Raw genomic sequence first — 25,227 nt, 5'->3', positions numbered from 1 at the left:
TAAGGAGGTGGTACGCTCAGGAAATTTGCTCCCTTATCCCCCTTCTCCACTCCCGGAAGAGAGCACATTCTTTAGAGAAAAAAAGCAGTGACCCTCTGAAATGCCCTCGTCCATAATTCAACCTGGCCCATCCTCACTGAGTCCTCATCCCCGTACTGCAGAGGGAGTGTCATCCAGGTCATTGCTGTGTGTGAGTGACCGCCCCTGCCTGGGAGGACAGGCTCTGTGGTTAGTGGCATGGTGACGGCGTAGGGTACAGAGAAGATGCAGCTGGGTTTAATGACGGTGGTACACGTGCAGAATGCTGAACGACCATGTGTAAGATAAAGGCACAGACAGACAGACAGCAGCCTCCAGGACTGAGATACAGAGACAGACTGAGGACTGTGGGTTGAGGGCAGTGACTCAGCACCTGTCTCTTGGTCTCATGTCCTTTCATATCCTGTCTGTATCACACTGAGAGGAGACAGCTCTGTCAGACCACTGGAGTCAGCAGGTACTTAACATTCTCTCATTTCTAGACTTGTTTGGGAAGACTTGTCTCAGGCTAGAAAGATTTAGGTGAAAGTAGGTTTTTATCATTCATTCAGACATTCTTCTTGCGTTCCTGCATCGACCCATTTACACATAATTTCCTTCATTGTCCCATTAATGTCGCCCTAAATCAGAGTTTTCCTCATTGATAAAGACCGATCGATTTTCCATGGCAACTGCTTAAGAGAGATGTAAAGGGGATTATTGTCTTATGGAGCTGTCTTCCATGTGTCACCGTTTACATGACTGGAAGTGGGAAGCAATGTGGGAAGCCTGCCATTTTAGGGGCCCATAATTTGAGGAGTGGGCATGGAGCCCACGTAGCGCTCGGTGAAACGAGGGGGGCCCTAAAGCGCCGGTTGAGGAGCACGCCTGTGTTTGGATTTCATTTGGCAGCTGCTAACAAGCTCATAATGGAGGTCTAGGTGTGACACGGCTTTGATCGCCTCTTCAGCTGGAGACCCAAATAAACAAACACACGGCGAGGAGACCCGCCGGGAAAAGAGCCGCTGACGCCAATCTCAGTTTTTTCTTGAGTGGATTAACTCCCCATATTGAAGAGGTGCACGATGCAACATGTGCCTTTAATGGCTCTCTTTATATGAGCAGTTTGTCTCAGATTAAGAGGACAAGCAATAAACGTCAGCATGTCGTGTTGCTGAATGACGATTTCTGAAGCGTTGATAATCCTCCATCTGTGTTGAAAGAAGGGTATGTTGGAATAGCCCAAGCTTAATTGTGGAGTGTTTTGGAGTCTTTCCTTCTATTTATGGTCAATACACATGAATGTGTCTCTTTGTTATCAAACCAGGAGAAAATGTCACATGCATAGACCTCAATCTGCAGTTGTAGTGGTTCAAAACCAGAGGCTTGAAATTAATTATTGATTTGTGAGCATTCAACATTTTCCTCCCGTTGAATGATGAGAGTTTCCTTCAGGTATGTCCAGTAAGCATTATAGTCATCATGATGAGAGTTTCCTTCAGGTATATCCAGTAAGCATTATAGTCATCATGATGAGAGTTTCCTTCAGGTATATCCAGTAAGCATTATAGTCATCATGATGAGAGTTTCCTTCAGGTATATCCAGTAAGCATTATAGTCATCATGATGAGAGTTTCCTTCAGGTATATCCAGTAAGCATTGTAGTCATCATGATGAGAGTTTCCTTCAGGTATATCCAGTAAGCATTATAGTCATCATGATGAGAGTTTCCTTCAGGTATATCCAGTAAGCATTATAGTCATCATGATGAGAGTTTCCTTCAGGTATATCCAGTAAGCATTATAGTCATCATGATGAGAGTTTCCTTCAGGTATGTCCAGTAAGCATTATAGTCATCATGATGAGAGTTTCCTTCAGGTATATCCAGTAAGCATTATAGTCATCATGATGAGAGTTTCCTTCAGGTATATCCAGTAAGCATTATAGTCATCATGATGAGAGTTTCCTTCAGGTATATCCAGTAAGCATTATAGTCATCATGATGAGAGTTTCCTTCAGGTATATCCAGTAAGCATTGTAGTCATCATGATGAGAGTTTCCTTCAGGTATATCCAGTAAGCATTATAGTCATCATGATGAGAGTTTCCTTCAGGTATATCCAGTAAGCATTATAGTCATCATGATGAGAGTTTCCTTCAGGTATATCCAGTAAGCATTATAGTCATCATGATGAGAGTTTCCTTCAGGTATATCCAGTAAGCATTATAGTCATCATGATGAGAGTTTCCTTCAGGTATATCCAGTAAGCATTATAGTCATCATGATGAGAGTTTCCTTCAGATATATCCAGTAAGCATTGTAGTCATCAAATAAAGCTCTATTGACCTGCACTTGTAATAATTCTCCAACATCACCCCTCTCTGTCAATTGCAGGACAATGTGAGGGAATCAGGTTAGACTGATTCGTGTCTAGGCTTCAGAGACAGCCATTCCTGCTACTTCACTGTTTGTCTTATGATTGCTAATAGCCAGTCAATCATCCTGTTATCTTAGACAGTCAACCATTGAAATGTGTTGGGTTCCCTAGAGGGATGATGCACTAGTCTGGTGCTGACAGACTCCTACAACTCAGACACAGACTGGCAGCAGGTTCTGCTGGGGAGAGAGAGCAGGGAGAGGACGCCATGTATCTCAGCTAAATGAACCCGTCATAATGTCACACACCAACCATGCCATGCTAAAGAGTCTGGACAACATTGACTACTGTGAAACATTGAAACCAAACGTTTTCCACAATGATGGAGTCCCTTCCCCTCCCCTTCCCCACCCTATACTGTACCTCTCAGGCTTTCCCGATTACGGGTTTTACTCTGCGCCCAGTGACCAGAGGGGGGCGCCCTGCTCCTTTGCGGACTATGGCTCCCTGGGGCCCCAGGCGGCTCAGATGCTGCACAGTGAGCATGCCACCTCCGCCTGCAACTCCCCCCTCCAGCACCTGCACAGCCCGGATCAGTTTAAGAGCCCAGGTTTGTATGTGCGCATCTCTCCCATTCACCTTCTGGACTGTTCAGTTTGATTCATGATGTTTCCTCCATACAGATGATCTATGCTTTTTTTTGTCTACGTTTTCTTTGTCTATAATGGAAAAAATAAACGTGAAAAGGATGAACGTTTTGCCAGCAATGCATTGCATGTTTTATCGTCCTTTTTGATTTTCAATGTACCTTTTTCTGTTTATTTGTGAGGATTATTCCATGCCCCTGCTTGCACCTAGGGGAGGACATGCATGTTTTCCTCCATATGCATGTAACAGAGCAGGGGAGGCAGATGACTGGACTACAATGTCCTCTGTGAGAGAGATAACATTTACTTGTCATGTCTCCATCCACATGAACATTTGAACCTTTTGGATCTCTACGTTTGAATGAGAGACTGACTGACTGACTGGATGACTGACTGACTAGCTGACTGACTGACTGAAAGAGTTAGTCAGTTAGAGCATATTGTGAATGATTGAGTGAAGGAAAATGAAAGGACCTGTGGTGAAAGCATGATCACCTCCATTATTGTTTTGTGAACAACTAGGCAATCAATCAGTAGACATGATTTGTGTATACATTATAGTAACCTTACGTCCTAGTACAGTCATATGCATCATTTAACCATTACACTAAAACAGTGGTATGTTTCAGTATGATAGTGTTTGGTTTTTGGCAGAAGTGTTTATAATTTTGTTTGTCTTTCCCCAAGGTTGTATTCTAAACATAGTGAAAACTGTATGTTTTGCATCTTATAACTCAATGGAAAGCAATGGTGTTTCAATGCCATTTCCTCTACAGATAATACGTAGCTATGACAATTTCATTTCAATTGATTACCCTCATTCTAAACTTGCAGGGTCAGCTATTTGTTTGGTCATAGGTTTGTTCCTGATAAAACTAACAAGAGATGTCATTTCAGTAAATTTAATCTCATATTTTGAGCAGTAAGTGTTGAGAAAAACAATGTTGAGAGCAAAAGGTTGTGAGAAGTGTTTGTTTCTGAACCCAGCTCAGGGGATGTCAGGCAGAGAGCTGTAGATGTGATTTGGTGGTGTTGACCTGCTCCACGGTAGATAGTGCTGAGAGCCCCTCTTTGTCAGGGTTCTTGTTGTATCAATCCGTTTACCAGTCATCCTCCGTATACAGTATGTGCACAGCTGAAATCCTCAAACAATGTTATTCACAATGAAATACATGATATTCCTGAATGTATGCTAGACTGCATAAAGTGAATTTGGTTACTGGTGTGTTGCTCTTCCCGACCAGGTCCTATCCTTGTGTTCAGATGAAGTGGCCATGTAGAATAGAGACAGTAATGATGTCTGATGATGATGACGACCCATCCAGACAGAATGATGGTGCTGTCACTGCTCTGTAGAGTCCTACTCCATTGTACCAGTGAAGGAGTGGTGACCAGCAGGCAGCGGCAGGTGTTGAGGCCCCCTGCAGTCCGTCCCTGTACTCCTCACTAGTCCTGCCTCATTGGCTTTGGCAATGGACAGGAAAGGACATCTTTAGGCCTCATGCTTAACAGCGAAGATTACACAGATCTCCTGGTTTGGAGGCCGGCCCAGTCTGGGTGGAGATTTGCCTGCCTGACTCATTGGGATGGACGTCTGTCCTAGGGCTTCACAGGGGATGGCAGGACTGCAGGCCCGCAACCACTTCCTGCATTTATCCACAGAGTGGTGATGAATGGGCTCTGATTACACACAGCTGTACAGAAGAGGGGGAGAACAAACAGCTTTGCTAAGACACCTACAGCATTGTGCATATAGGTCAACATGCAAAGCCAAAGCGCTGAAAAGCACAGCTTTTGATGTGGGGATTGTATAGTGTGTCGATTATTTTATTTTGTCTGCGCTTGGCTGTAGAGGAGGAAGTGTTTTGTGGCCCTCCTCAGGGAGTAAAGGCTCCTTCTGGTTTCTAATTATGCCCAATGGGTACAGGTGGGGAAGCTGAGCTCTGGTTCTCCACTGAGACAGGCTCACAGCCACCAGGAAATTGCCACCGCCAGTTTGAATAGAAATGCTTTCATGGCAAATGTTAATTGTAAACCTCCTCCAAATGTTAATTGTAAACCTCCTCCAAATGTTAATTGTAAACCTCCTCCAAATGTTAATTGTAAACCACCTAAATTGCCTCTACAGGGTGGCAGGTAGCCTAACGGTTAGAGAGGCGAGCCAGTAACTGAAGGGTTGCCAGTTTGGGTCCGACGGGAAAAATCTGTCGGAAGTGAGCTGGCAACTGGAGGGTTGCTGGTATCAAATCCTAGATGCCATTGCTTGTCGTTGTGCCCTATGTGCTCAGTGTGGCGCCCCCCTGTACCTCTCCAAAACCTGTATGTGTATGTACAGTATGTGTGTCTTTCGGAGGGGTTGGGTTAAAAGCAGATACAAATTTCGGTTGGACCTTGTGTGCATTAGTAAGATATGGTATGCAAACTGCTTCAGTTATTAAGTCCTGATTACAACAAAACCCAGTTTTGTGTTGTCCAAGACTTAAAACAACACTGTCATATTGACCCACTGCGTTGTTGTTGCTCATATACTTGAGCATGTTTATTCATATTTACTCACCCCAGTCTCACACAGACACCGAGGCACATCTTCAAGCCTCACCTGGTTTGCCTTTTTGTTGAACCTTCCTTTTCAGAGTTAATGCTATTGTTGCTGAAAAGAAGAAAACGGGAAGGAATAGAACTCCATTTGCGTCAGCACCTTGCTCCCCTATCCAAACAAACATTTTGTCACAGCAGCAGCGAGGTACAAAGTGACATGAATAATAACCTAGCGAGTGGAGTTGGTGCGTGTCAGATGAGTCACCTGTGTCTTAAAAGATGCTGTGTAATCAAAGGCTGGCTCATTAAATTAGCATGGGCACCGCTAAGCCACCAGTCAGCCCCAATAAGTGTAACTCATGTTTTGCTGTTAAACTTAATGGCTGAGCCTGTGTAGCCCCAGGGTTTAAGGAAACGCATCAATCCTGTTTCATATGAAGAGGGGATGCTGTGCGCAGTTCAATAGAATCCACCAATTATAAGAAATTAGGATTACCGTTTAAACTGAAAATAGCAGTAATTGCTTAATAAGCAAGCCTATTAGGGGCTGTTCTGTACAGATAAGAGAAGTGAGGCAAGCCATGGGAAAGGGCCTGCAGTTAAGCAGCAGTGTCACCCTCATTAGATCCCTCTGCTCTGGGACAGGTTCTCATTTTACATTTAGGAAGAAACCCACTGTAGGAGGGGTTTTGTGCTGCTCAGAGTTAGTATAGATGAATTAACACAACAAAGTTTGGAAAGTGATGTGTCACAACTTCTGAAGGACTATAGCATCTGATAAGGGTGTGTGCGTGTTTTGCATGTTCAATAGCATCTTAAGCTTGTTTTGAAGTGTTATGCAAGGAATCACTGTACAGTACCGATTCCATTAGCCTCATGAGCTCAAATCTAGCGTTGTGTATATATTTATAATAGAAACGTCAAACACATAGCTACTGTAAAAGAGAAACTGTCCATTTGTATACAAGCACCACAGCTCCTCGTGAAGGAGATATGCCACAGTCCAGAGCCTCAGAGCTCTGTAGAGGTTTTTCCCCTCCATTCCTAATTGAATTTGTGCATTTATTTTCATGGTTTGTTTCTCAATAGGGGTGAGATGGAGGGTTATGTGAATCTGACAGCAGAGGATATTGAAGTGGTGTAGCTGTTATAGGGTTTTAAGACATCTGTGCCTTCTCTCCCTCTCCCCCTCTGGCTTAGTTTTATATTGGCCATCGCTGGGTGTCTGGGTTTTCAAAGGGCCTTTTTATTAGTCTGACTCGCTCCTAGCCACAGGGCATAGGTCGGAGGTCACACAGAGCGGTTCGTTTACATCTCCACATTGTGTACCTGTGGATGAACTCAGGGAAAGCTTTTATGTTTGTATATTTCCCAGGGTTTATATCTCCTCTGTCTGTAGAACACTTGTGTCCATTGCTTTCTTGCTGGAGTAGGATTTTTTGACAAACATAATCAGAGCTCTTTCTGCAGTTCACGGAAATCAGAAAATGGCCAGGCCAAATGACCATGGAATAGATGTATACTGTAGATAGTCAATATTCAATTCAATAAAAAGTGTCTATATATAAACTCAGCAAATAAAATAAACGTCCTCTCACTCTCAACTGCGTTTATTTTCAAACTTAACATGTGTAAATATTTGTATGAACATAACAAGATTCAACAACTGAGACATAAACTGAACAAGTTCCACAGACATGTGACTAACATAAATGGAATAATGTGTCCCTGAACAAAGGGTCAAAATCAAAAGTAATAGTAACAGTCAGTATCTGGTGTGGCCACCAGCTGCATTAAGTACTGCTGTGCATCCTCATTGACTGCACCAGATTTGCCCGTTCTTGCTGTGAGATGTTACCCCACACTTCCACCAATGCACCTCCAAGTTCCTGGACCTTTCTGGGGGGAATGGCCCTAGCCCTCACCCTCCGATCCAACAGGTCCCAGACGTGCTCAATGGGATTGAGATCTGGGCTCTTCGCTGGCCAGGAAATGGTCTTGCAGGAAATCATGCACAGAACGAGCAGTATGGCTGGTGGCATTGTCATGCTGGAGGGTCATGTCAGGATGAGCCTGCAGGAAGGGTACCACATAAGGGAGTAGGATGTCTTCCCTGTAAAGCACAGCGTTGAGATTGTCTGCAATGACAAGCTCAATCCGATGATGCTGTGACACACCGCCATAGACCATGACGGACCCTCCACCTCCAAATTGATCTCGGTGTAACGCTCATTTCTTCAACGATAAATGCAAATCCAACCATCACCCCATGTGAGACAAAACCGTGACTCGTCAGTGAAGAACACTTTTTGCCAGTCCTGTCTGGTCCAACAATGGTGGGTTTGTGCCCATAGGCGACGTTGTTGCAGGTGATGTCTGGTGAGGATCTGCCTTACAACAGGCCTACAAGCCCTCAGTCCAGTCTCTCTCAGCCTATTGCGGACAGTCTGAGCACTGATGGAGGGATTGTACGTTCCTGGTTTAACTCGGGCAGTTGTTGTTGCCATCCTGTACCTGTTCCGCAGGTGTGATGTTCAGATGTACCGATCCTGTGCAGGTGTTGTTACACGTGGTCTGCCACTGTGAGGACGATCAGCTGTCCGTCCTGTCTCCCTGTAGCGCTGTCTTAGGCATCTCTCAGTACGGACATTGTAATTTATTGCCCTGGCCACATCTGCAGTCCTCATGCCTCCTTGCAGCATGCCTAAGGCACGGTCACGCAGATGAGCAGGGACCCTGGGAATCTTTATTTTGGTGTTTTTCAGAGTCAGTAGAAAGGCTGATATAGTGTGCTAAGTTTTCATAACTGTGACCTTAATTGCCTACAGTCTGTAAGCTGTTAGTGTCTTAACGACCATTCCACAGGTGCATGTTCATTAATTGTTTATGGTTAATTGAACAAGCATGGGAAACAGTGTTTAAACCCTTTACAATGAAGATCTGGGAAGTTATTTGGATTTTTACGAATTATCTTTGAAAGACACGGTCCTGAAAAAGGGACGTTTCTTTTTTTTTGCTGAGTTAACGTTGGAATGTTTTGTCCAATCAGGTTAGATGTATAGGCAAATCAAAAAAACACAAACTGGTTTCATACCTGCCTGAATATAGAATCCAAAGCAACTGAGCTGCCCTCTTAACTATAGGGTACCTCTTAGCAATTATATTCTAAATAACTTCATTAAAATGAACTCTTGTCCACAACATACATAACTTAACCTTTTAAGCTGCAACCTTACTGGCATGGTCCAAGTATCTCTGGTGGTCTACTTATGGTTTCTATTGTGCATGGTTGAGTGTTATCACTGTATAGTATACCTAGCATGTAGAAATCTCAAGAATATCACTCTGGATTCATCTATTTCATTGCTCTTGCCTCCTGAAGCCTGCAACATATCTTTTGTCAATCCACAACAAAATGTATGCGATGAACATGCAAACAGGCCTCAAATGGCATTTCCAATTACTCACTAATGTGTGTGCTCTGTTTAATTATAGTATTGATTAATATTCCTTTTGCCAAACATATGAATCCAGTCATGTATTCTTAGGTTTGAATGTATATATTGTGGAAGAATAAACTAGAATGAATTAGAATGAGCTAGCTGCATGTAAGTTCTCAGCTATGGTGCGCCATGGTGTAACTGAACTGTTGCGCCCCTGCTGTGCTCTCTGTGCAGGGGGAAACCCACCTCGGCCTGGAGGTTTCCCTGGTGCCAACAGCCCTGGGCCTGTAGCCGAACTGTACGGCCCTGGAGGCCAGGACTCCAATGTGGGCAACTACATCAGTGCTGCTAGCCCCCAGCCTGGCTCAGGCTTCGGCCACAGCATGGCAGTGAGTACAGTACACCTTCTCTGTTCACTGACCGTCCTGTCTGTCTAGTTAGCCCATTAGACTGCTGTCCTTATACATAGATGTGTTAGTGTTACAAGAAAGCAGAGAAGTAGGCAATGCACACCGCCCATTATAGTTTCACTGCTCAACTCCCTCTCTACCTGTGACTGTTTTCACCACTAACTACACTCCAGGTGAATCACTTGTGCCAAATCTAATGAGATTTGACTGAACCAATCAGATGGGGAGGATCACAGGGCTGGTGTGTTATTCTATCAACAATAGACTTAAGTAAATAAAACAATGCATAAAACAATTGAGGAAGAGAATGTTATGAGAGGGAGTGACCAAATTGCGTAAGTTTAATGTCATTTTATCAAGCAAGTAAAACTCCCATGATATCCCAACAAAAGCACCACTTTGCAGAAAAAAAAATGAATTGGCTTTTTGCAACTTGCCTTATTGGTTGTCAGGGGTGCCATGTCTGATTGGTTGAATATTTGTTGGTCTCAATTTAGGAGGAAAGAACATGTTTGTTATAGAATTTGCTAAAGGACTGAAGTTAATTTACACACACACGCTATCAAACCATTTACTTTGCTCAATGTTAAATCTTATAACTGACCTGTCTCTTTGCACCCCCAAAGTTTCTGAATTATTTTGTGTTCATATCCCTCTCTGCCAGTCACCTGCCTCTTTAAACACTGTGAACTTGTTCAAACTGTCACCATCTTGTTAGTGTCTCCTAGTTTACCCGTGTCAGACAGAGAGTGGAAATGTCAGAAGTATACTGAACAAAAATATAAACGCAACATGCAACAATTTTTAAGATTTTACTGAATTACATTTCATGTGGAGGTCCTGGGCTGGCATGGTTATACGTGGTCTGCGGTTGTGAGGACGGCTGGACGTACTGCCAAATTCTCTAAAATGACTTTATGGTACAGAAATGAACATTCAATTCTCTGGCAACAGCTCTGTTGTACATTCCTGCAGTCAGCATGCCAATTGCACGCTCCCGCAAAACTTGAGACATCTGTGGCATTGTGTTGTGTGACAGAACTGCACATTTTAGAGTGGCCTTTTATTGTCCCCAGCACAAGGTGCACCTGTGTAATGATCCTGCTGTTTAATCAGCTTCTTGAAATGCCACACCTGTCAGGTGGATGGATTATCTTGGCAAAGGAGAAACGCTCACTAACAGGAATGTAAACATTTGTGGATTTATTTTAGCTAAATGAACTTTTTGTGCATATGGACTATTTCTGGGATCTTTTATTTCAGCTCATGAAACATGAGACCAATACTTGACATGATGCGTTTATATTTTTGTTCAGTGTAGTTTTGGGGTTTTTAGAATCAGATGAATTCTCTGGAAATGAGCTGCCTCTCAGAAAACGTCAGGACTCTTGAGGACAGAGCAAACCAGTAATCATGAAAGCATACAGTAAGAAGCATAGGCCCATTGAACAAGATTAATTGCAGAAAATTCTATAAAAACACTTAGATTGGATTACAGCGGTAGAAATGGGCAGGAGACCATGTTATCTCCTTGTCTTTTAAAATAGCCCATTGTTTTCTGTTCTTTTGTTTTAACCTTTGCAGTTTGCATCCATAGTCTAGCTGACCCAGATACAGATGGACAGGCTTCTGAATTCATTTGGATCCTTATTTCACATGGGATCAAGCTGTTGTTGGGAAGATTTAAATATTTTCCCTGTCTGAACGCTAGTCAGAATAAGGCCACCCATTTGTACATTTCTCAATAACAATATTATGTGAAGAGAGATATGATTTTTTTGATGCAGCAATACTTCTTTACAAAATAAAAATCCAGGTTTTAGTTGTAGGTTTCCCACAAGGGCTGTCAAAATGTGTTTTTCATTTCTACTTCAGTTGTACTAAATTCCGTTCAAACTAATCCACTTTAAAATGACTCAATGAATCGAACAGAGTGCAATGAACCAGTGAATCGCCGTGGTAGCCTTCTCACCTCCAGTGCACATGCAGATTATGCCTCTATCCACAACATTAAGAAGGGAAATGACTCAGAACTAAAATGCACCTTTTAATTATTTTCTGTGTTACATGCAGCCAAAGTAATCACATGGTGGAACTTGACATGTTACAACCTAACGGATGACTTCAGTCACTTTGACTTGCCACAAGATCTCCCAGTTTGGTGTCATAGCACTGACTTAAGAGACACCAGACGATGATGTCAATGCCAGAACAGTTACTGTCTTATACCATGGCATTGTCAAATACATTTATTATTGGCTTGAATGGCATTCTAGAGCGTGCATTATTTCCCTATAACGCACAGCATATTTGCACGGTAGAATTGAACGGCTATCGTTCATTCTTACATGTTATGTTTGAGCTGCTTTTTAAAGCAGAAGTCGAATTGAAAACATTATTGATATTGTTGAATTCGTTTTTTCATAATGGTAAGCTAGGACTGATGGTTTGGTTAGCAAGTCTGTTTGGTTACCTCAGCAACTACTTTAGCTATCTAGTAAAATTGCTAGCTACTTCAGTGGATGTTGAACGCATTTCTATCGACAAATGTGTTCAATTATAGCCATGGTATAAAATGGATAATCAACTCGGGGCTCTACGTGTCGGTCAGTTCCACGTCGTTCATTATTTTCGATAGATTTGATTATCCCTTACATAAACAATAATGGACTGGGCTCAAGGCCCCTTTGTCCCTTGGATTTGAATTGAACACGATGACAAAGAAAACTAATGGCTATTAAACATTTTAGATATTTTTTTAGCATGTTTCATTGAAAAATGTATATAAATCTATTTGTCCTTAGTTTGTTAGACACAATAGACAGATGAGGAGCTAGATAACCGGCTCAGTTTAAAATAAAATACAAATTGGCTTTTTGTTCTTTCTGCACTCTAAGAATGCTGTGTCAGTTTCCCAGTTCACTTATAGGTTACAGACAATATGGGTGATTGGCATTATGCACAATAACATACAGTAGATCACGCTGGGGAGAGCGTGCTGAACAGTCTGATCATCATAAGAGATTTTGTATGACAATGCTAAGTAGCTTTTGCATGAATTCATGAATATTGTTCATGTTGGCATGAATGAGTATATATATGTATGAAAAAAGTGAAATCTTATGTTCCTCACAGGTCCTTAGGCCCTTGTGCAGTAGTTGGCTAGGCTGGCAACTATGTGTTGAGGGACTGTTGTTTAAATCTTATCTTCAAAACAAATTGTGCTTCAATTTGCCTCTAGTCCCACTCTTCTCAAACTTTCCTTCTGTTTTGTCTCTATTGTGCTAATGATTCATTCAATATGTCATCATTCAATCATCCGTGTAGCTTTTTACTCAATTCTAGCTCTCTTCCATCTGATCATTAGAATCAAATCATTTAGAAGATGTGAACATTCCGTCACCATGTGGAATTGACCCCCAGTAGTTGTGGGGTTTTGAAGATCAGTGAATAACAGTGTAAACACTCTCACTGAGTAAGAAAGAGCACACTGGAATCTGTAAAATGCTACAAGGGACAGGTTCTTCCCCCTAAGAGAATTAAAAACCCATGAGATTTATGATGATTATCTATTGCTCTAGTGATCGAAATTATGAACAGGAACAGAGAATACCCATTCATGCTAGCAGAACAAAATGGATACAATGTACTCACTCTTTTTCCCCCTGAAATGCATACTGACAAAGGTACTGACTGTACACTTTTAGGGCCCGTTGATTGCGACAGCTTTTACAAATGGATACCATTGAACAGGTGGTTGGTTGCCATCTCATTGGAGGTATTATATTCCATTTATATTGTTCAGCAGTCTTTACCCATCTGTTTCTTTAGATTTACCTCATTACTTTGTTACATCAACTGCAATTTCACCTTTCCTTTCTTCTGTAAAAATGCATACAGGAAACCTATATTTCACATCATCATCCTACAAACTTGTACAGATACAGAAACAAGCTTTTTGAATTAAGTCTAAAATGCTAAATGTGTGCGCAAATGGCAAATTAACAACATTGCATGTTTTTACAATACATAATGAAGCTTTTGTTGTGGAACTTGTCCTCCCTGATTTACTGTATATCTTTCATTAATCCTATAGGCCGACATCAATAGAATACCAATAATGATATTATTGGTTAAATTGACTGTGTACTGTTGCTTTCTCTGGTTTGCATTCATGGCAAAAGATTGGGTTTATTCTCCTGTCGTTTAAAGTCAAGTCAATGTGCAAAGTAAAGCCCATGACATGTCAGCGTCTGTGTAATGCCTATTGTCTCTGGTTGACGTTGTTGGTCAGGGACTCATCTGAAGATAATAGCCAATGTTCCAGTTATTAATATAATTAAACGCAGCAGGGTGGCAGATAACCTAGCGGTTAAGAGCGTTGGGTCAGTAACTGAAAGGATGCTGGTTCGAATCCCTGAGCCAACTAGATGAAAAATCTGTTGATTTGCCCTTGAGCAATGCACTTAACCATAGTTGCTCTGGATCAGAGCATCTGCTAAATGACAACAAGAATGTAAACACACTAAATTAACCTTTGTTAACTCTGATGGTGTATGAGGCAAGAGAAAGCAACAGTATTAGATGCAGTTGATGTCAACTGGAATTCTGGGAGAATGAGTTCCTCCTCATAGCTGTGCTTGTGATCACTCCACTATAGTAGAATGCATTTGTAGTCTCCTGTGGTTGTGTGTAAGTCTGTTTTTCGTTGCTATTACACCTTATGATGATGTTCCTCATTGTCTTACACACATTCTATAGTAGCAAACAATGTTATAAGATTATTGTATTGTTTTGTTAGTATGCTAGGTTATGGTGAAGTTTATGTGGTCATGTTTGGTGCTATTTAAAATGTGCATGTTCCTAATTGTTTCACTGGATCTGTGTTCCTCAGCAGAGTCTATCTGGTGGTCCAGGGAAGACAGGCCGAAGCTTCTAATTAGCTCTGAGTATAGGTGATGCCATCCAACTTCAAGCACTACAGCATCACCCAGGAGAAATGAGAGGTGGAACCACAACAACAACAACAACAACAAAAAAGTTCAAATCATCTCAGAAAAAAATAAACTGCTGTATCATAATCCAAACCCGTAACCTGACAACCTGGTTTGGTATGTTTCATGTTGATTTCATTCACTTTTTTCCTTTCTTTTATTAGTTCTTTGATTAGCTTCAGAGAGAGGCATTTTAGTTTCGCCTTATTTGGGATTTTGTCTTCTAGTGTACTCATGTAAATGGTTTTGTCTTCTAGTGTACTCATGTAAATGGTTTTGCTTCTCTCTTTTGGGGGTCATAGTTGAATGTTCGCAAGTCATGCCTACACCTTTGGTACCAATCATTTAAACAAATCCGATCAGAGCTTCAGGTGTCTTTTTGCACACAAAATAAATCCAAAGTGGAAAGGTTTGGAAAAAAAACATCCATTTAATTTCAAATTACATATTCGAGAGTGTAACTAACTAATGCATTTTAGTAGCTGTTTTTTTTTTGTTTTTGTGATGTCTCATTGTTAACCATAATTACCTATTTTTTGGGCAATACAAAGAGGACTCCAATATTTTTATGGTCCTTTTTTATAAATGTTGTTTTTGTTGTTTAGAAAAAAAACATGTATACTATAAACAATTTCATATAAATACATTGTGAATTCAAGATTTAAGAAAAAGAAATGTAACTGTAAATATTATTCCAATCGTGCATAACCAACTTGATGAGAGGATAGCATATTTTTGTGATGGTGTGTCAAAGAAATGTTCTAGCGTGTGAATAGAAACAAAGCTCTAAACAAATACCATTATCCTTTACTGCTCGGAGACGGTGACTACCCCAGTGTCGGACAGAACTCTGATGGCTTGCTCTGGAAATACTCAAGCTGAATAACTTTACAAGTGTCATACCAGCATATTTACAAAAGGTGAGTTCAGTGCACAGTTCAGTTCAGTTTTAAGGTGAGTTCAGTTTTAAAGGAACAAGAAGATCATTGGGATCTTTTGTCTAACCAACTGTTATTTAGAAATCAATGTTATTTCAAAAAGAGTGATCATTTCATCCAAAGCACACTGTATTTAGTGTTGAAGAATAGAACTCGAGCCTAAGCATTTTACAGTGCTCTACGCATCCTGACACTTTTATACTCCGGAGAGAAAAACTCAACTTGTTTGTAGTTTTTTGTTGTTTGTTTCCTCCTGCTTGTTCCTGTTAAGTTTGGGACGCAGTATCTGGACTCTGTGGTAGAGTCAGTGTATAACACTTGTTCTCTCCATCAGTTCTCTTTTCAAATGAATTAGGAAGGCAAATATTTTGATACCATACCTCAGTCCTGTGAGTTATACCTTGGAATTGTTGACAGGTTTAATTTATTTTAGTGGCAAATAGATTAAAACATTGAATGGAAAAAATTATAAATCATTGCACTGTGAGCAGTAAAGAAAGAACAGGCCATTTCCTATTTGCACATGTATATGTTGGCTATTTAAAATGGTTGTGTCTGGGGTGAAGTATGAAGGAATATTGGACTTTGCTCCTCTCTAGAATAGGCATACACAGGGGTGAATAAACAGATTGACAGATCGCAATTAACTGATTAATTACTACCAATGTTTTGTGGTCATGTCTTTGGATTTCATTGTATGGTGTACGTCAACTTCTAATCTAAAATATTGAGATCCGGCCAGAAGACACTGAATAAATGATTCATCCTGTTAATCATAGCTTGATGCGCAGATTTCTTATGCAGTACATGTGTAGGGACAGGTTTTGCTCGAATATAGAGAGACATTTAATGACGTGCTTTAAAGTGCAGTAAGAGTTGTAAACATAATGATGGAATGAGTGGTGTCTATTCTGATGATGTACTTTTCCTGCTGCAAATGTATTTGATATTTCATTTCTCCTGATGTTTCATTTCATTAGCTCTTTTGTTCAGAACAACCAGGTGAAGGAAAATACTGGATGCTTTTGAACGATGTGGAGATAAACAAGTAATAATTTAAATGAGAAAACAGAAGAGAACCGGTGTAATGTTCAAATGTAAAAGAAAATAAGAAATACAAAAAAAAAAAAAAAAAAGATGCTTCTTCACTGATTTCAATTTTGAGTCAGGGGGTTTTATTGATATTGTGGTTACTATTAATAATTGTAATATTATATTAAAATGTACTGTGCATCCATCGATTTCTCTCTTTCCATTCCCTGTCACCACATACAATATTTTGTTGATCATCCATGCATATCAAGTGTGTACAAAAAAATCACAATTAACTTGTAACAGAGTGCTGTCTTTGATACCAGTGTAGTGGTCTATGCTCTACTTTGTTGTTCTCCCTTTCTCTGGCTTTTTCCTCTGCCTCCTTCCTCTGTCACATTATACCCCACCCACCACCCCCCTCTCTCTTACTCTCCTCTATCTCCTTGTAATTAGTTGTAGATGTAATGTGATAGTACTTGTAGTTATTAGTGGATTTAGGACCAGTAAGGATAGAACTTGCTCTTATTATCAAAGGTTTGACATACATTTGCAGGCAATTATTTGAATAGCAGTTCCATGCCATGATTCATATGTCTTTTTTCCTTTTCTGTTGTGTTTTACCGATCTCACATGGTTTCAACTAACCAAAGCTCTCACAGAAGACCTATAGAGAAACAAATTGCTGTAAGATAAAAAATTTAAACAAGGCATTATTTGGATATTCTCCACCCTTGAATGTTTTAAAAGGGGTGTGCCATACTACCTTAAATGCTAACGCTAGATATGCAAAACATTTTTTTTGTATTACTTTCTAAGGGACACAAGCTATAATTATGAAAAAGATTTTATGTGCGGAAAAAAATCATATATTTTTTTTAAAGTTAACATATTAATGATGATGATGATAACAATAATAATACCACTACTAAACTGTAATATCTTTTAATCTTTGTACACTTTGAGAATATCCCAGATGCCTATAAGGCTCTGCTATTTTTAGATACCACTCGGTTTTTTAAGTGTCTCTGCCTTTTCTTTCACTCCAAAAACATCCATTTTGTGAATACTTTTTTTAGTCCCTGGAAATCAGCGCTTTATTCTAATCAAAGACAGGCTTGTATATGTTCTCTGTTAATGTTGCTCTCACAGATCTAGACAGCTATGCTTACTACTTCACAACGGTTGCAAAGAATTTGAGGTCATCTAACTTCTAGAGGGGATCATTTGATGCCGTTACATACTTGGAGCAAAGATTACACAGACTGAATCGTCCTGATGATTGTTTCTTAACTAGTGGAGGTGGGCAACACGGCATAAACCCCTGCAGATGATCTTCATTTAGTTCACCTGTTGTTGAATGTCTTCATACAGTAGTTCAGGTGGTTGGTAAAACTGTAATGTGTATAGCAAGGAGAAGTTTAATGAAGATCATTTACAGGTGGGGAAGTGCATCTAAGCTTAGATATTCATGTATTTTCTCACTTATCACTCATAAGCAGCACTTCTAGATAGATATTTTGGCCTTGGAGCCTTTTGTCAAGAATTTAGTTTATTGGAGGACAGAGAAAGTCAAATATTGTAGATGAATTCAATAAGACTATAATAGGAGTTGATAATAAAGTAAATATTGGATTAATTCATAGATTTACTGTCCATAACATGTTCACAAAGAAATGAAATGTGTGTGGCAGGATGAAAATCAACAGTCAGGTCCTACATACAGATGTGTAGCAGTTTTTTTAATATATATTTTACTAGGCAAGTCAGTTAAGAACAAATTCTTATTCACAATGACAGCCTACACCAGCCAACGCTGGGCCAATTATGCGCCGCCCTATGGGACTCCAAATCACAGCTGGTTGTGATACAACCTGGAATTGAACCAGGGTGTCTGTAGTGACACCTCAAGCACTGAGACGCAGTGCCTTAGACCGCTGCGCCACTCGGGAGCAGTTGTATTTAATAGATATTCTATACAGTACTCATGATAACATTGCAATGCCTTGAGGTACTTATTCTATAGTTATCTCCTCCTCTGATTAAAGTAAAGGCTGGTTATCCCATTAAGAAGCTAATTTCCTTTTGATCTGTGTTCAAATATTATTTTGATTTGATCCCGTAGCTTGGACTTTAAGGTAGCATGGCTCTGTTGCTGTCATTTTATTTGTCATTGACAGCAGTTTACAGCTGATGAATGTTACACATCTTAGTAGAATAGAAATTTCATTGAAGAAAAAAAAAAACGTTGGTTTAAGAAAAAAAATCGGAAAGGACAAAAATGACCTGGAAGGTGTTGATAATTGGAGTACTACCGTATCCATTTAAACTTGAATTTTGAGGCAAGTGCTAGGCAATGGCCAATAATTTCATCCCATTATCCATGAATCACCCGTGTTCATTAGTTTGTGTACATACAGTACATACATGTTCTGTTATGTGTACACACGTCTGACCTGTATATCCTTCATGTGAACATGTGTGACTAGATGAGAATAGTGAGCCTTCTGTATTCTAGACACAGCAAAACCCTGTCTCACATGGGTCTGTATAACATAGTAGCCAACACTGTTTTCATCACTCGCTGTCAAAACAGTCAACGTTATGGTAAGCTAGTGTGCTCTTTTGGCATTGCATTGTCTTCAAAATTTTAACTGGACCTTCTTCAGTGGTCTGGCATCGGTAATACATTAAGGATGACTGTAGCAATGAGTGAGCCATCCTCTAGTTTCTTTCGGATAGTCTTAACGTGTGTGGATCGGAGTGCACGGCTGCTACTCCAATCTGTAGTAACGTATGAGGAAAAGTGGGCAGTCTATGACTGCACAGCATAATGAGGCTATTGTCCTTCCACTTAATATCCACTGTTTTCCAGAGTGGAGGAGCAGCCTTCCACTGAGCTCCCCTCACTGATTTGCTGTCTGCTCCTTATTTGCCTTTCCCTTTCCTAACACTTGCCCATTTTTTAACGTTAACAGACTTTTTACGGCGAGAGACTGACAGAACTGACTGACGTCTGAAAGCATCTTTCAGGTCTTCTTGTATGGCTTGCTCAAGCCCTGTTGTAAAATAAACTCAAATGGATGGGGGTCTCTCACATCTCAGATGTGGAAAGTATAATTTTATATTTGTATTTTCAAATAATAATAATGATGAAAAAAAAAATTGTGAAAGGTTTCCATCCTCTACTGTGGTCCAGAAATCGATGTGTCTGTCTGGAAAATAAAATAAAATAAAATGAACTGTTTTATTCCTTGTTTCTTTGCTTAACTGTTGTAATAAGATTGTATTATTCATCCTATACAATGTTGACGGTCTCAATATTGCCAGTAAATGCAACATTTAAGGTATTATGAGCACCAAATGGTACAATCATATACAGCACCTTCAGAAAGTCGTCACACCCTTTGACTTTTTCCACATATTGTTGTGTTACAGCCGGAATTTAAAATGGATTCCATTTTGATTTGTTTACACTGGCCTACACACAATACCCCATCATGTCAAAGTGGAATTATGTTTTTTTTATATATAGAATTTTAGAAATGTATTAAAAATTAAAAGCTGAAATGTCTTCAGTCAATAAGTATTCAACCCCTTTCTTATGACAAACCTAAATAAGTTCAGGAGTAAACATTTACTTAACAAGTCACATAATAAGTTGCACTCTGTGTGCAATAATAGTCTTTAAAAAATTATGTTAAACACTATCTCATCCCTCTACCCCACTCATACAATTATCTGTAAGGTCCCTCAGTCGAGCAGTGAATTTCAAACAGATTCAACCACAAAGACCAGGGAGTTTTTCCAATACCTTGCAAAGAAGGGCACCTATTGGTAGATAAAAAATAAATAAAACAGACATTAAACACCCCTTTGAGCATGGTGAAGTCATTCATTACTTGGATGGTGTTTCAATACACCCAGGCACTACAAAGATACAGGCGTCCTTCCTAAATCAGTTTCCGGAAAGGAAGTGGAGACGAGTCACTCAATAGCCATCCCACACACACACTGTAATGAAGGTAAACTTTTTAATAAGGTATTTCAATAAATAAAGTAATACTGCAAAAAATGTGGCAAAGCAATACACTTTTGTCCTGAATACTAAGTGTTATTTTGGGGGCGCATCCAATACAACACATTTCTGAGTACCACTCTCCATATTTTCAAGCATAGTGGTGGCTACATCATGTTATGGGTATGCTTGTAATCGTTAAAAGACTGGGGAGTTTTCAGGATAAAAAGAAAACTGAATGCACAGGCAAAATCCTAGAGGACCTTCTTCAAACTACTTGAAAATCTATATCAAGACCTGAAAATGGTTGTCTCACACTGACCAAAAAGAAATTTGACAGAGCTTAAGAAATTTTGAAAAGAATAATGGGTAAATGTTGCACAATCCAGGTACAGAAAGCTTTTTGACGTTTTACTCTGAAAATCTCACAGCTGTAATCCCTGCCAAAGTTGCTTCTACGCGGTATTGACTCAAGGGTGTAAATACTTATGTAAATGAGATATTTCTGTATTTCATTTTTCATAAATTTGCAAACATCCCTGAAAGCATGTTTTCACTTTGTCATTATCCCTTTTGAATTGAGACAGTAACACAACAAGATGTGGAACATGTCAATAGGTATGAATACATCTGAAGGCACCGTATATACATTTTGCCTAGCTTTGTACAAAATCAGACAAAACTATTTTATCCACACTATTTTGCTACAATTTTAGAAAGGAAAAAAAAACAATACAATACTTATGTCCATGCATATCAATCAATGGATATCAACTTCTTTCTCCCATGTTATTAAAGCTGACCTGTGGTCTCTTGAACTCTGATTCCCTTAAACCCACAGTATCAAGTCCCTCTAGTTGCGAGCTCAGTCCGTCCAGTCCGTCTAACCCATGTACCTAATTCTGCAGGCCTGGGTCTGAGGTAGCTTCTCTCTCTGTGATGATGTTTAGTTTTATTAATCACACTAACCACATTTTATTACAGGTGCCCCCAGGTTCACTGTCTGCTTATTAAAATATTCAAAGGTGTTTAATTTCATTTTTTGCACAGGCCAAGGGGAAAACATTTGTCTTAGCCAGTAATTATATCACCCCACCACACCTAACACAGAGATCTCTCCTGAAGATCAATCCAGGGCTCTTAATAGAAGCTTTACTTGAGGTCAGGTGAAAACAGCCCATTTGGTGAAAGCGCAACGATGATGGATAGTGTGCTGTGGAGCTTATTCAGCGTATATTTCATATCTTGCATATTGCAGCTTTATTGTTTTCAAAGGAGGTCGGATAGTTTGGTGATTTTTGTGCAATGCAAAATCACTTCTATTTGTCTCACTATGACTCTCAATATGTTTATGGACCACGTTCAACTTCGAGTTCAGCCAGAGATGCAGTCAAATGGAAAGCCTGTTTCTTTGAGTACTGTACAATAAAATGATGAGCAAAGAAAATAGATTCAGTACATTCCCGGATGCTTAAAGAGACTGACAGTTATTTTGCAGCCTCGCAGGGGAGACGAGTCACTCAGTAGCCATCCCACACACACACTGTAATGAAGGTAAACTTTTTAATACGATTGTCAAAACGTAATCAGTTATGTTTTACCTGAGATGGAGAATTGCAAACGTGTGCTATCAGCAGAACTGCTTCCTTGTGTTTTCCTTCCATTTGAGACCGTGTCTCATCTTAATGATTCAAATTGTTCCAGAGGATTAGAGAAATCAGGGTTATTATGAATGTGATGAAGTCGGTACTGCCTCATTCCCTTACTGATGCAGACTCTTTTTACTGGTCCTACATTGCATAACTACTACGGAAAGGACATTGCCCTCGCTGGACAATGGTAAGACTCCACTGGCCAGTCCATAGAGGAATGTCCATAACACTGACCAGCCTTATCTCAACCAAGAGGCTAAATATCCTAAATATCTTCTACCCCCAAGCCATAAGACTCCTGAACAGCTAATCAAAAGGCTACCCCCCCCCCCCCCCCCCCCCCCCCCGAACACTGCTGCTACTCTGTTATTATCTATGCATAGTCACTTTAATGACTCTACCGACATGTACAAATCACCTCAATGCCGGTGCCCCCGCACTAGTACCCCCTGTATATAGCCCCGCTATTGTTATTTACTGCTGCTCTTTAATAATTTGTTATTCTTATCTCTTACTTTGTTTTAGGTATTTTCTTAAAACTGCATTGTTGGTTAATGGCTTGTAAGTAAGCATTTCATTGTAAGGTCTACACTTGTTACAAATAAAAAATGATTTGGTTTGATTTTTTTTTTTAAATGTTTTGTCAGGTGGCCCATTATGGAAAGGTGTTTGTATTGAGAATAGCAATTTCTGTCTATTTCAAGTTAAATACATCTTGATTGATCAACAGAGAAGAATTCTGCTTTATATGAAATACCAGAATCAATTTGCTGTGTTTGTCATTTAGTAGTCTTGTGAAGCCAGCCATTGTAGTTCCTGTTAAAATACCAATAACTAGCTTACTGATTTAACTGCACCTGTTATGTCTAGGGGTCTTAGGCCTAGCTACATGGTCTGTAACCTGATTTGATGTGTGCATAAATGTGAGAAGTAAGAGTATGCGACCAGGTGTTGAATGCATGCACCCGAGAGACAGCAACCTTAGCTTAGGTCCAGGGCTAGCTCAGTCATATCTCACATGGTCAGCCAGTCCAAGCAGATTAGTATTCGTTCAAAGTGGTGACCCAAAATAAGTATATACAAAAATAAAACTACAAAGAGGAATGGCTAAACTAAACTAACACAAAACACTGGCAGGCCACATTGCCTCTGGTCACAGAATGACAATCATCCTGATTGTTCACACCTGTCGACTTATCCATGCTTCCATGCATAGCACAGCCCTTGACCCGGTTGGTGCTGCCACCTGGGGTGGCAGCGTAGAACTGTATCCTGGTACTGTGTTGCCTAACTGTGTGCTACTGCTAACACTAACTACCCCCATATCATAACACCTCCCCCAACAAGAAACCTTACAGTAACCAATATCTATTTTCCAGAAATATCTAACATGTCATACTTTTTAATTTTCTGTAAAACTCCCTTAAGTGAAGAGACCAGTACAAAAGAAATCCATCAAATTCATTATTAGGCACTCAGACAATTTGCTCCTACCAAAAGTCTCTAAAAAGATTGAACCCAGGAGCAACCTTTGATCCCTCTGCTTCTAAACTGGGAGCCCAACTCCATTCACTCAGCCCATGGTTACAAGCACCAAACTCCATCTGATATGAAGGCAATGATGAGAGACTTGGAGCAACCACCTCCAGGGACAAGTGAACATCGACCACAACTTCAGCCAACTCACTAGGAACACGATCCCTGTTCCTAAACGCCTCTTTTCTCCGGTCCTGAGCACCCACTGGAAGGGAACCGCTAGCCATATACTCCTCATTTTCCTCCACCTTAACTGTCGTCCGCTCCCCAACAACAGGAAGTGACAAAACCGGTGGATCTGTCTTTTCCACCAAACTCACTTCTTCAAGCTCCTGATTCTCATCACAAAACACAGCCGTGTCACCCCTCAAATGCCAGACCGTAGCTCCCAGCGAATCCTCACTAACCTCACCACATGACCCATAGCCCATAGCTCAGTTAAATCAACACCTGACAGACAAACATCCTCTTGGTCTGCCTGCGGAGGAACCACAACCGCTCCTCCTTTGGAAAATAATGTGTCACCTAAATTGACATCATCCTTAATCTGCAGAGGGTAGGCATACACTTCACATACTCTACATGAACAAAAGATTGTGGACACCTACCCGTCAAACACCTCATTCCAAAATCATGGGCATTAATATGGAGTTGGTCCCCCCTTTGCTGCTATAACAGCCTCCACTCTTCTGGGAAGGCTTTCGACTAGATGTTGGAACATTGCTGCAGGGACTTGCTTCCATTCAGCTACAAGAGCATTTGTGAGGTTGGGTACTGATGTTGGGCGATTAGGCCTGGCTCACAGTCGGCATTCCAATTCATCCCAAAGGTGTTTAATGTGGTTGAGGTCAGGGCTCTGTGCAGGTCAGTCAAGTTCTTCTACACCGATTTTGACAAACCATTTTTGTATGGACCTCGCTTTGTGCACTGGTGCATTGTCATGCTGAAACAGGAAAGGGTCTTCCCCAAACTGTTGCCACAAAGTTGGAAGCACAGAATCGTCTAGAATGTCATTGTATGCTGTAGTGTTAAGATTACCCTTCACTGGAATTAAGGGGCCTAGCCTGAACCATGAAAAACAGCCCAGACCATTATTCCTCCTCCACCAAACTTTACAGGGGGCAAAATGCATTGGGGCAGGTAGCGTTCTCCTGGCATCCGCCAAACCCAGATTAATCCTTCGGAGTGCCAGGTGGCAAAGCGTGTTTCACCACTACCTAGAACACGTTTCCACTGCTCCATAGTCCAATGGTGGTAAGCTTTACACCACTCCAGCCGAGGCTTGGCATTGCGCATTGGGAATCTTAAGCTTGTGTGCGGCTGCTCGGCCATGGAAACCCATTTCAGGAAACTCCCGTTGAACAGTTCTTGTTTGGAATTCAGTAGTGAGGGTTGCAACTGAGGACAGATGATTTTTACACGCTTCAGCACTCAGCGGTCCCGTTCTGTGAGCTTGTGTGGCCTACCACTTCGCGGCTGAGCTGTTGTTGCTCCTAGACGTTTCTACTTCACAATAACAACAGTTACAGTTTGACTGGGGCAGCTCTAGCGGGGCAGAAATTTTACGAACTGACTTGTTGGAAAGTCACTGAGCTCTTCAGAATGGGCCATTTTACTACCAATG

At 40.6% G+C, this 25,227-nt stretch overlaps 1 protein-coding gene across 15 annotated transcripts in view; it reads left to right on the top strand.

The window, feature by feature from the left end:
- Positions 1-19,635, top strand: part of LOC110533864 (RNA-binding protein Musashi homolog 2) — a 324,500-nt gene extending 304,865 nt beyond the window's left edge. For 4 of the 15 annotated variants that reach the window (XM_036990237.1, XM_036990233.1, XM_036990234.1 and 1 more), the window contains exons 12-14: positions 2,826-3,005; positions 9,258-9,412; positions 14,328-19,635. In XM_036990237.1, the coding sequence (XP_036846132.1) occupies positions 2,826-3,005; positions 9,258-9,412; positions 14,328-14,372 (380 nt within the window). In that variant the 3' untranslated portion in view covers positions 14,373-19,635. Of the gene's footprint in view, positions 1-2,825; positions 3,006-9,257; positions 9,413-13,140; positions 13,212-14,327 lie in introns of all 15 variants that reach the window. The other 11 variants (XM_036990238.1, XM_036990235.1, XM_036990230.1 and 8 more) reach the window with 6 other exon arrangements.
- Positions 19,636-25,227: the final 5,592 nt, after the last annotated feature.

Source organism: Oncorhynchus mykiss, chromosome 10 (genome assembly GCF_013265735.2).
Source record: "Oncorhynchus mykiss isolate Arlee chromosome 10, USDA_OmykA_1.1, whole genome shotgun sequence".
In the NCBI taxonomy this organism is placed as follows: Eukaryota; Metazoa; Chordata; class Actinopteri; order Salmoniformes; family Salmonidae; genus Oncorhynchus; species Oncorhynchus mykiss.
Note: the sequence above shows the minus strand (reverse complement) of the source record. Positions and strands in the feature narration are given on the sequence as shown.